The sequence below is a fragment of the Eleginops maclovinus genome, chromosome 12 (genome assembly GCF_036324505.1).
Source record: "Eleginops maclovinus isolate JMC-PN-2008 ecotype Puerto Natales chromosome 12, JC_Emac_rtc_rv5, whole genome shotgun sequence".
NCBI classification, from domain to species: domain Eukaryota; kingdom Metazoa; phylum Chordata; class Actinopteri; order Perciformes; family Eleginopidae; genus Eleginops; species Eleginops maclovinus.
Window position 1 is genome coordinate 8,196,576 of NC_086360.1, and position 13,193 is coordinate 8,209,768.

Genomic DNA, 13,193 nt, shown 5'->3' on the forward strand with positions numbered 1-13,193 from the left:
TATAACACCAGCAGGACAAAAAGCATAATAGGGTCCCTTTAAACTCATACACATGCAGTTGCATTCCTATTAAGTATTCAAAAATATCTGCATTACTGTTCAAAATACTCTTCATATGGTGCCCAAACGGTTTCAAATGTAAATAATGCATTAAGTGTCTGCTTTTATATATACTACAAATCATTATAAAAGGATAGAAGAAATACAAACAGCTGAAACCTGTGCGGTAGCGTATGTGGGAAGAATAGGCAAATACTCGAGAGATTAAATGAATGACTAAAAATAAAGTCATTGCATTTCTATAAATTGAAAAGTTAGAAGATATACTGTCAAGATACTTTATCCAGAGTCAACCTTTCAGCTAAAGGTCAGTGGAAGAGCACAGAGACCTATTGACCTTTAAGCGCTCGCTGCAGAACTGAATCTGCTTTAACTATATCTCACATCTCTCCCTCTGGCTTTAATGTGTGTCGTGTTGAAGCTCCGATAAAATACTAAAAACCCTGTTTGACCTAAGAGTAAGTTGTTAGTGAAATAAACCGTATTACAGAATGATGTGCACATGCTTTCAGTTCTGTGAAAAACATTTACTCTAACATGAGTACAATTCATTGTTCACCACATAAATAGTGGAAGTATATTTACTCAAGTACATTACGTAAGTATAGTTTTGACATAACTGTTCTTTACTTGAGTTCTTCCATTTTCTTTATGTTACTTTTACTAATTCATACTTTTTACTCCACTAACTTTATCTAACACTAATAGTTACTTTTTATATATTAAATGATATGATATTCCTATATGTAAAGATACAGTACTTTTCTACAAATCTACCCAGTTTTAAAAAAATATGTAAATATAAAAAGCAACGTTAACATCTAATACAAGTATTTGTTAGTAATGACAGGATAAGATAATATTCTATAATTAAATAACACTGTGGAAAAAGCCGTTCCGCATTCTGAGTTCATTTCGCCCATAAATCTTTTGTACTTTTACTTATGTAAAATGTTGAATTCAGTAGTACAAAAGTATTTTTTGACATTAGAATTTCTACTTTTACTTAAGCAAAGTACTTTCTCCACTTCTGCACCACATGAACCTAAATGTGTAGAACATTTATGGAGATATGTAGCACTCAAAGGACCTCAGGGTCGTGTGCAAACAAATTGCTGTTAAATACTGAGGATTGGCCTTCAAGTTTTTGTTGAGCTCCTGTTGTCTAAGAAGTTGCAAGCTCTTTTTTGTTTTACTACACAGGGCTTTCCTTGTGCAGGAATAAGCTGTGCCTGTCTGCACTGCTGACACCTGACACCCCCTCACCCTTCTCACACACACAGCCTCAAGCCTCCGTACTCACAAATAGCTCCCCTTGGCGTGCCGTCATGGCTCTGGATATGAAAAGGACGTGGCTTGTAATCGGGTCTCTCACTCTCTGCCTGTCCTTTGCCCCATCTGCTGCCTACCAGGAGGGACCAAAGGAGCAGAAACCAGCATGTCGGACCAGTCTGCTTTTGACACGGACGTATGGACCCTGACCCGGTTTGTCATCGAGACCGGCCGCCAGGCTAAGGGGGCGACCGGTGAGCTTACCCAGCTCATCAATTCTATACTGACCGCCGTCAAAGCCATTTCCTGTGCTGTGCGCAAGGCAGGCCTAGCCCACCTGTAAGTACTGAGGTACTGGAGTAGGATACATGGAACACCATACATTACTGTATGTGATATATTTCTGTTATTTAACTGATTTAACTAAAGACTGATCCAAACTTGATATTTTTGAGTGAAAAAACCTGCGTTGCTTGCATCCCTTTACCGAGAGGTCAAGGTGAGCTGAAGAACAGCAGCCAGGGCTGCTAGGAATTCAGTGTCCTGATATAGGTGGTTGTTTGACTTTACGCTTCACTACCCCATTTGATTTAAGGTGTGTGTGTAACTGGAGGATTTACCCATGAGACACTGGTGGTGGTGATATGATTGATTGTGTTGAAAGCCTGCTGTGTTGTATGCAAAGAGAGTGAGCTTTTGGTGATTTTAGGTGCATTTCCACACTCACTTCAACTTTAGATTATACAAATAATGATATTCTTTGTGATTTCTTCTTATCTTTGATTGCACATTTGTATTTGAACTTCTTATGGTTGTACAAATATTTGCAACTGTCACAAAACCCAATTTCTCCCGGTATAAATTCTGACTCTGGTGGTCACAGGCAGGGCTTGGCGGGCTCCGTGAACGTTACAGGGGACGATGTGAAGAAGCTGGACGTGCTGTCCAATGTCCTGATGATCAACATGCTGCAGGCCTCCTACAGCACCTGCTGCATGGTGTCAGAGGAGAACAAGGAGCTCATCATCACCCCCAAAGATAAGAGGGTGAGGAGCAACCCCACTGATGTTGGGACGAGGGTTTGTGCCGGAATACACCTTTCCTGTACTTCACATGTTGATTGGAATGGACGAGCTTTTAATCAATCCCCAGGCAGCAGCACGCAGACTTCTCAAAAGGACTTTCCTAAAAGCAGTTAAACTCATAATTAAGTCAGTCAATTATTACAGAATGATCTATACATGCTTTTATTTCAGTTATAAACACGAGAGTTCTGTTCACGAGTGTAAAGCTTCCTTGTACATAGATGTATATAGATACATAGAAAGGTACAACAACAAAAGAAACAACATTGTAGTTTCCTAAAAACTTTGGAGGATGAAAGTGTATTTTGAATTGTTTGTCACCCTAGTGTATTTTCAAACCCATCACTTTATATTTGTGAGTTATATCTATAAGCTGTTGTAGTCTGGCGGCCTAATTTAGAGGGATTTCAATAATAACAGAAGGACCCAAAAAGTTATTGAATTAAACTCCTGAGTGCTGCTGAACTAGACTTTGGTAAATTCATAGCAGATGTATAGCAGCAACAAACAACTGAGTACAGTTTACCTATGACCTATTTTCAATTCAGAGGTCAGTTTTTGATAGTCTCCTATGAAGAGAAACAGCTTTAATAACATTTTTATTTATTATTCTCATCATATATTCTGTTTGTTTTGTCACAGGGAAAGTACGTTGTCTGTTTCGACCCTCTGGACGGCTCCAGTAACATCGACTGCTTGGCTTCTATCGGCACCATCTTTGCCATCTACAAACGGGTGAGTGTGTCCTTTGCAGTGATGCACAAGCCATGAAAAAAAAATTACAATGTAAGAAAGTTTTTCAGAAAGAGGGGTTCCATTTTATGACTTTCATTTCAGTCTTATTCATTTATAAGGTGAATAATGTATTTTACAATAAAAACTCTCTTTACTGAACATGTATCTGGGTTCTTCTTTTAAATGTAATAGTTTCAAATGTTGTGTGGAAACCTGTGATCTTATTTTCACTCATTCAGTAGATATTTAGTCCTCTGACTGTGTTTATTGCATTAAGAACAATCGATAACATTGTATGCAATTTTACTTGCCTACAAATCTGCAGGATAAATAACTTAAAATACAAAAAGAAAGACAAACAAACATCAGACAGATATAGTTTTTTGTAATTTCTATTTTCAAATAATTCTATAATAACTAAACGTATCAAATGATGTGAAGCATCAGAATACATGTATATGTGTAAGTTATGTGGGAGGATAATTACATTTTAAGAAAACATCTAAAGATGTAGTTGCTCTCTACATACACAAGGGAGCACTGTTCTCCAACTAATCCAGGTTTGCCTTACTTTAGATAAATTATTCATTATTTATGTCTGGATTTTGTAACACGTTTTTTTTTTTTTTTACCTGGTTTTCTTGATTTCTAATTCTATATATATATATTGTTTTTCCTATAGTAGCAGATATGTGTCCCGTTACTTTTGCTGACCGAACCTTTTGAAGTGGTGAAAGAACTTTGCCATTCAAAATGTTAATAAATTAGTACAAAAGTATCAAATACTCACTATGGAGAATGGCCATTTTCTGAATAATGTATACTGTATCACAGGATTATAATTATTGATCCAATACTGTTAACTTCAATTTAATTTTGCAGTCGGTCAAGGCACGGATACTTTTTTATCAGTTTTTTTAATACAAAAATAAAAAATAAATAAAGTCTCTCAACAATGTACTTGTATTTAAATGTATTTATTGTACTTATTTTTGCATGCGGTACTTGAAACAGACACCCTTAGGTCCATAGTGTTTGAAGGACCACTGTTGTTGTTTTCCTTTTTGTTGTTTTATCTGTTGTTTTATGGTCCAGGTAACAGAGGGGGAGCCAACAGATAAAGATGCCCTGCAGGCAGGAAACAACATCGTGTGTGCGGGCTACACCCTGTACGGCAGCGCCACCCTGGTGGCCATCAGCACCGGCGCCGGCCTCAACTTCTTCACACTGGACCCTGTGAGCGCTTCACTCTCACTCTGACCTCCACTGCTGGCTCCTTCTTTCAGCATACTGCCCAGCCAGACATTATTATCTCAGCTGTTTCCTGTTATATGATTTTATTGCCATATAACTTTTATTTGAGAAAACACACACTGTTCTGTCAACCATTCTTGCATGCTGCAGGTCTTCTCAATGCGGTGCAGGGGACTGTAAACACACATACAGTACATCTTTTTGATTTGGCAGTAGTTAGTGATACCCTTTTCATATAAATCCTTGAAGATGCAAAATGTCAGATTTTTCTTCTTTAAATTGGCAGTTTTCCCATTTTTTAAATATCATTTTGATAAAGTCTTTTAATATATTGGATGTTTTTATAATTTAAGGCATGTTATGATGTTAAGCATGCACACAAGATCTTACATTTATCATATTCCTGATTCTTAGAGGCAACCGATCATTAGGATTTGCCTTAAAAGCAGCTTTTATTATAACAGGATGTAAATAGTCAACTCATGTTTGTAGGTAATGTAAGTTGTTGTTGTTGTTGTTGTTGTTGTTGTTGTTGTTGTTGTTGTTGTTGTTGTGCCTCCAGAACATCTGAGAGAAATCTAGAGTGTTCTAAAAAGTTTGCAATCAAATCCTCTTATTTTATGTTACGGTATTATTTGATAATACAGAACGTGGGTTTTGCAGACTCTTTAGCATTTTCAATGGACTCTCTTTACAAGTATATTGAGGTTTTTGAAAATAACATATTTTCTTTGCCATGACTTTCCAGAATTGTCCCAAAAGGCATATACATTTGTTTTAATTTATTTGTTTTAAAACATTTTTTCAAACCTAACTCATAATTTGAACTTCTCTGTTTTAATAAATCTGTTGTTGTTGTTTCATTATCCAAGCTAAACATTTTGTTCTTGTTCCTCAGGCCATTGGCGAGTTCATCCTGACTGAGAGGAATGTGAAGATCAAGCCGAAAGGAAAGATCTACAGTCTGAATGAAGGCTATGCCAAGTACTTCCACCCCTCCATCAACGAGTACCTCAAGCACAAGAAGTACCCCCGAGGTGAGAGCCAAAGTGAAACAGAGTTTAGAGAAACCGATGAACATATTACAAACATTACCCAAGCCAAAGCTTTGTCATTGATCATTTCCACTTTTTGTGGTTCTGAATGTGATACCTTTATCCAAAGCTAAAGCGGTAAAATTAACTCCTGTTGTGCTGACACACTGCACTATGCTCAGGACAAGAAACACCAGCGGCTTCTTACACTCATCACATGAATTCTGACAATGCATTTGCTCTGGCAGAATGAGTTTAAATGGCCCCGCTCCCTTAGCCTATCATGTAATATGTGTTGGAGATCGACCCAATGGGAGCGTGAGTGTTACATAGTGATATCACTAATGATATCACTATGTAATACTGTAGATGTAAAAACACACAAAGGGTAAATTCTAAAGAGCAACACCTTAAGAGGAATCTTGCTTTTTCTTTCTTTTTTTTAGCATAAATAAGGAACTTGCCTCTAAATTACATTAGTTTTATTGTGAAAATGATTAAAGATTTGGCAAAGTTTGTCAAAAGTCAAATAAAATTACAGGTGGCCAACGGTTTGCTGCAGCTCAAATAAAATTAAGAGGAATCAGTAGTATTAGACTAGACATTCAAATACGAACATAAACATTTAATTTAGTTGTAAGCTTAATGTAAAGAAAAGGGGGACATTTGAGGTGAAAATCTTTATGCACCCTGGTAGAGGCAGAGAGCAGCCAACCAGCCGACCAGCAGACATGTGATCCATGAGAGGAGTGTGGTGGTTCCGCTCAGACAGGGTGAACCTCGGTCAGCTGAGCTGCCGGATGGCAACACAGTTTACTGCAGGAAACATGGTGTTCCTCAGGAAACTGCAGCTACTCATCTGGAAACTCTGATCCCCACAAAACACACTCAGCACTTCTGCAGCAGGGTCACGAACATGTCTTCAAAGTCATGAGTGATGGAATCGATGATATATCTCTTTTTTTTTAAGCAAATATCATATCATCTTGAATGCCCATCTCTGAAGCTTCTGGTTGGCCACAGTGGCCCCAAATTGGACTTAAAACCTGTTAGATTATACTTTTGAATATTCTCAATAAATATAATATAAAGACTTTGTCCCTGAAAAGTTGCCCTGTAAAGTTTTCTTCAGGACAGCAGCTGTAGTTGGCTTGAATTCACATCACAGAGAATGGAGTCCAGCAAGGTCATGGCAGATAAAGTAAACAAAACATCTTAAGGAATGTTTCGAACCACTCTCGCAGAATAAATCCACTTCTTCTCCTCGGTCCGGAGTACTCCTAATGTTTCAAACAGTTACACCTAAATGAATGGCTGTGCAGCAGCTGGTCTTTATGGATCTCATAACTGGAAATACATTTATCTCAGCCTATAAATTCAGAGATAACGCTTTACATCTTACATTGCCCGTTAACTGTGAATATATTTTAAAATGTTCTCCTCTCTTTTGTACAGCACTTTGAATTGCCTTACTGTTGAACTATTGCCTTTCATGGTATTATAGATTTGTTCGTGTTACATCTGAATTTAACACTAACATATGATACAAGTGTAAGCAATATTTATAGTGTACTATAGGAAATACAGTGCGTTACATATCGAAACAAAACGTCTAAATTCAGTTATTTAGTCATGTTTTTTTAACAATAAGATGCCATGTACTTCTTTATGACCTCTGGTGCTTGTCTTAGTTTCCTGTGGGAGTTATTCTTTCAGAGCCTTTATGACTTTTTGCATGGAAAAAAGTGGCGCCACAGAGCTCCTATTGCCACTTACTTCTGTCAGTGAAAATCCTTCATCGGAGGAACACTCATCATCATGTTACACTCACACCAGCATCATGACACAGCATAAAGCAGCAGTTAACCACGCTGTAACTCATTGTCCTATGAGTGTGAAAATAGCAGAAACTTGCCTCACAAGTTCAACTGGAATGCAAATGTTGCCCAAAAGAAGTATGCTGCGGGAAGTTTAAATGTAGTTTGAACATGGTGTCCTTTTACTTTATTTTCATTTCTCATTCACTTTAACCAGTTGTGCGCTAAGCGTGCCTGTAACCTGCTGTAGGCAAATCATCACATGTGAAAGTCTGGAAAATTGTTATAATGACAACACATTTTTTAATAACTTCCTAAACCCTTTCCCAGAGACATAACACTCAGTTTAAATCAGACTTGTTTGCATTCTTGGTTGTTTATTTCAACTCAAAAGTCAAACTGAGTACTAAAACACCAAGGAAAATATGTGTTGGCAATACAACTGTTTCTGATTTCTGAAAGTATTGTGAGTTCATGTGCCGCCAAAAGCAGAAAACACTTTTAGAAATACAAGGTCACAAACTCTTTGCCTTCTCCGTCAGAATGAATACGGTAAGCTTTACGTCATGAATAGAATTTTTTTGCAAATCATTTTCAGACACAATTTTCCCACCCTTTCTTCCTTCTTCCTATTCTCGTTTTCTTGTTTTATTTTAGGTGGTTTCATTATGTCTAAACTGTTGCCAGGTGGATGTGTTTTATAAGAGTGTTGTGTAGCGTGAGAGCGTCTGTTATTGTGAAATACTATACGGGAACACACACACACACACACACACACACACACACACACACACACACACACACACACACACACACACACCCATCCCTCACGATGAGTGGGATGTGACTCAGCACCACATGACTCTGCATCACGTTATGTCGGTCTCAACATGCAACACACTTCAGGGCAGCATCACCCAGGTTCTACTTTAGGACAGTTGTTTTGTTTGTCTTATTTGAAGTACTCGGTTTAACAGTGGATTTTTATGGAGTGATCATTAAATTGTGGAATCAGTGTGTCTTAAAAAAAACTGGTGAAACGAATTGGAGGAGCTCTTAAGCAATGAGAGATCTACCAATAAAACTTGATTTTGTGGTGGCAGCAGACAGAATGCTAGTGTGGGTAACAATGAAGAAGCCAGCAGGATAGAGTAAACTAGATTCATATGATTAGATTAAATCACACATTAGAAGAATTAATGTGGCTCAATATTGCCAAATATTTTCCAGTGAAAGCAAAGGCACAAGCTCCAAAATAGATCTAGTGAGAAAGTGATTTAGGCCAAATGAAATGATTGGACAGGCTTATTACAGTCCAGCTACAGCCAAGGTGATTGATTGTTTGCTCCGGGATGTAGTTCAACAAAATATAAAACGATGTTTGTCAGATCCTTTACCCTCTCTGGTTTTAAAGTGTGTTGCAGAAGCTGCTGTCGGACTTTGACCGCCTGTTGTTTTGCTGTTTTTTTTTCATCGGCAGGTCAGAGTGACTTGCTGAGGCTGCAGTTTTCAAATGAGCCGCCTGACTGACAGGTTTAGAAATGACAGTATGTTTTTAAGTATGTACTACAGGTGTCTAGAAAAGCCGAATATGCATCACAACTGGCTGAATCAACCACTTTGATGTTTGCAAAGATGAGATTTAAAAAAAAACTAGTATTTGTCGCAGAAATCACGTCACTGTGCTTTGTCAATTTATTTTTTGCACTTTTGCATTTCTCAAATATTGTTTCGCTTATTTTTTCCAAATTCTAACTAAAGAAAATAATGCAAAAGAGATCAACACACTGTATTTCATTCACTGATGCTGCATGAAGTGAACGTGTTTCTATTTAAATGTAAGAGGGGTCACATTGACCCTTCATACATTAACGTGCATTCACATTAAAACATTGAATAATCCTGGGTAGAAAGTTTTAGGGAAATTAAATAGACAAATGAAGACTTATCAAAGTGCTTACAACACATTGTATAATGTCTATGTTTAGAAGTGACTGTCAGATGACCTTAGATCAAGATCCCACACTCTTTACAGGGTAACAAAGGAACAGTCTGCCTGGATCAGAAGAAGGTTCTGATTTAGGTCAAATTCTTCATACATTGATTCTTTGGCATAATAATAATAATAATAATAATAATAATAATAATAATAATAATAATAATAATAATAATAATAATAATAATAATAATAATAATAGTAATAATAATAATAATAATAATAATAATAATAATAATAATAATAATAATAATAATAATAGTAATAATAATAATAATAATAATAATAATAATAATAATAATAATAATAAGTGTTACATATTGACCAAATGATGAAGAGTAGAGCGGTTTCAAGCTGCATGGCCATGTGAGAATCCTTCATGTGGAGTTCTCACACCAACCATGAAATTCCTTGTAACTGAAAACAAGCTGCTGTTCTCTTTCCAAGAGGAAGCTAACAACGTTCGAGCCCGTACTGTTCTAAGACTTCTTTTATTTCATTTTTATGACATAGCCTCAAAAACTTGTTGTTAATGACACACTTTATTGTGATCTGTTAAAAAAAAATCTAACGTTTTTAAACAATTAAAGGGCTTAATATACTAAACATATATACATATACAATAAACGTTTACTTGAAACTCTGGCACACATTTCTTTGACATTTTTTAATACATTATATGACATGTAATGACATTTCTTTATGGCTTTGCATGAATTTTTTATCCAGTAATATAATATAATATAATATACTGTATATGGACAGAAATCAGCAATTCCACATAATAAGTATTTTTACTTTTGGTACTTAGTAGCTATAATAACAGAATGTTTACTTTAGATTTTAAATCCTTTCATTTTACCTGGTTTTGCTTCCTTTACTTAAAGTAAGATCAAAAATCATTGAACAAAAGTAGGCATGCACTACAGTTTGAAATTCCTTTCTACATTTACTAATATTTAAAATGTCCTTTGACTTCCTGCAGGATGGCAGCTCTCCCTACGGAGCACGTTATGTGGGGTCTATGGTCTCAGATATTCACCGCACCATCGCCTACGGAGGGATTTTCATGTACCCCGCCAACGAGAAGAGCCCCAAGGGGAAGGTAACCGCTGACCTCCACGAACCTTCGATATCACAGCAAAGATTCAGATTACCATAAAACTTTTTAGATTGACATCATTGACCATATAATCATATATGATTCCACTTACATCTTCTTCATGGCAGATTGAAAACATATATGTCTGGTTTAGTCGTAAATACAAAGAATCAGGTGACACTTTTTTCTCAGACCTGTTTCAACCATCACCAAGGCTCTCAGTCATATAGTTGGATAATGGTGAAATACTAGGCACTATTTTAGACGAATAAAGCATCTAAAACAAATGTAAAATGAACAGATTACAAATAAATATCAATCAAGTGTCATCCCAGAGACCATCTTGTCCACACAGGTTTGGCCTCCTTGCTCAGACTCAACCGCTTAGCTGTTGTGTTGTCAAATCACAAATATAAAATAATAAAATATCACTTTAAAGATACAGACATGTACCCAAAAGCTAGTGATAACATAAAACAACTATGGAGTTAAACTTAATCTCAGGTCTTTGAACAACAGAGCTGTATTAGGTCAACAAAGACACTAGTAAAGCGTGTCTTGTCTTGTTTGAAAAACAGTGTCAGCAGACTAACTGTTCCTGAGTTACGCTAACGCTTGGTCACCTTTGACCTTAACCTGGACTCTGGACAGCAGATCTGAGAGCCTTTATGAAACGTTCACTGCAGCACCCTAGTCTGGCCATGAAGTACACTTTAAAAAAATGTTTTCTAAGAAACTGGTAACCAGTGCAGGCAGGCTAAATGAGGAGCAGTATGTAACCTGAGGCTGGAGCTTGTTTTTCTCGTCCTGTTGTAAATAAAGCTCAGAGACAGTCGAGGTGCGTCACAGAGATAGACAACAACCTCTTACCTATTTATGTTGAACCTACTGTCTTTGTTTACCCCTTTAGCAATGTCTCATTATCACAACAAGCTCAAATTGCAAAACGAAACATTGAAATGAGATTAGAAGTTTGACTTTAACAGCAGCATGAAGTTGAATAACTGCTTGTTGTTGTGGTGTCTGTCTGAATGAAAACATGACAGCACATAGCGTCTCATAATAGATTCTGAATTCACTGACCTTACACTTTCTGTGTTATTAGACAGGCAGGTTAAGGCTTCCTATTTATTCTGAACATTTAAATCACAGTGGTATCTGAACAGGCTTTACATATCTCTTGTTTCCTTGTTTAATCTGTTTTTATGGTCTGGTTACACAGAGCAAATACTGATAAATTGATGCATTAAAATATACAAAATAAGTGATATGGATAAAATACACAATAAGTATAAAAACATCAACAAACATACAAAGTATAGCATGTCAAAAATTTAAGAAAAACAACGATAATATAGTATGTTGAAAATATCAGAAAGAATGACATTGTACTTTTTTCAAAAATATTACAAAATGAAAAGTATAGTATGTCAAAAACACAACGAAAAAACAAGTATTATATCTTGAAAATGTGAAAAAAAACACAGTGTAGTATGTCTTAAAAGGGCAACAGCCTGCTTATAAAGCATGTGCCGATAACGATATCCTTTCTCTACCTGTTCCTGCCCAAAGCTGCGGTTGCTGTACGAGTGCAACCCCATCGCCTTCCTCATCGAGCAGGCGGGCGGGATGGCCACCACCGGCAGCCAGAGGGTGCTGGACGTTCAGCCCGTAGAGATCCACCAGCGGGTCCCCTTCGTGGTGGGCTCCCCCGATGACGTAAACGAGTTCCTGACCTTTGTCAAGAAGCACCAGTGAAGCTGCACAGCTTTATAGCGGTCTCCCAACGCTTCTATCAAACGAATGTTGTTTTTCTCAGAATACCAGGATTTAATTGTTGGATCTCTATGTACCAAAATGGAATAATTATTTAGCAGTTATATTCTAAATGTATAAATTCATCACAAATCGTGGAGTAATACTGGAATAATAGAATAATAAAATAAAAATGTACATAATATTTTAATCGTTCATTTAAATAGGTAACTTAAACCTATGGTATTTATTCATAGTTGCAGAATAATTGTGCAACATAGGAAAAGGTCATTCGTACCTTAATAAATATCACTACAGATTATTTGTTTTCATCAAATAAATAAATGAACAAATACTAGTTCTGCGGCTCCCTGTACATTTCGTTGTTGCACCTGATTTTGAAGTTGTAATTATAATATACAGTAGGATATGTTTTAAAAACACTGGTTGAATTTCCTGAATCACAGAATATATTAATATGTAATATATTTGTTTATTTAGATTTGATGTATATTTTCAAAATACGGACAAGGACAATGGTCACACACATACAACATAACAGGACAGTAACATAAGGGGTAGGGGGGTTAAAGAGGGGGCACTTCAATGTTACAAATATGTATAATTTTACATATATAAAGTTCTGTAATTCAGGAAATTGTTACAGCAGGTTTTTCTTCTTGAAGTTGTCCTTCCTCAGGTTGCTCAACACAGTCACACTGTTTGCATTTGATCTTTTACACTGAGAGGAGGTCAATATGTTACACACACAAACGAACACCTATCGGGCCCCACACACCGTAAAAACACATCTTATTTAACTTGTATTGGCTGTGAGTCTTTCAGATAGATGACATACTAACATTTCATATTATCAAAATGTGTTCTAGTGTACATGGATGTATAGACACATCATTGATATTATTCCCATCCCTTAATAAAAATACTGTAAGTGCTTTAACCAAATACTTATTCTTTATGACTTTTAATTACCTCTGATTAGTAAGAAATTATGTATTTCATTGTTCAATACCATCGGCAAAAGTGTTGAAAGTCAATGGACTGATTACTCAAACAACAAGA

At 36.4% G+C, this 13,193-nt stretch overlaps 1 protein-coding gene across 1 annotated transcript; it reads left to right on the forward strand.

Moving 5' to 3' along the window:
- The first annotated feature begins 1,003 nt into the window (after positions 1 to 1,003).
- fbp2 (fructose-1,6-bisphosphatase 2) lies at positions 1,004 to 12,468 on the forward strand. Its single transcript, XM_063897186.1, has 7 exons — positions 1,004 to 1,671; positions 2,216 to 2,378; positions 3,060 to 3,152; positions 4,248 to 4,388; positions 5,305 to 5,438; positions 10,235 to 10,358; positions 11,928 to 12,468. The coding sequence occupies exons 1-7, from the start codon at positions 1,499 to 1,501 to the stop codon at positions 12,111 to 12,113; spliced, it is 1,014 nt and encodes a 337-aa protein (XP_063753256.1). The 5' UTR covers positions 1,004 to 1,498; the 3' UTR covers positions 12,114 to 12,468.
- Positions 12,469 to 13,193: the final 725 nt, after the last annotated feature.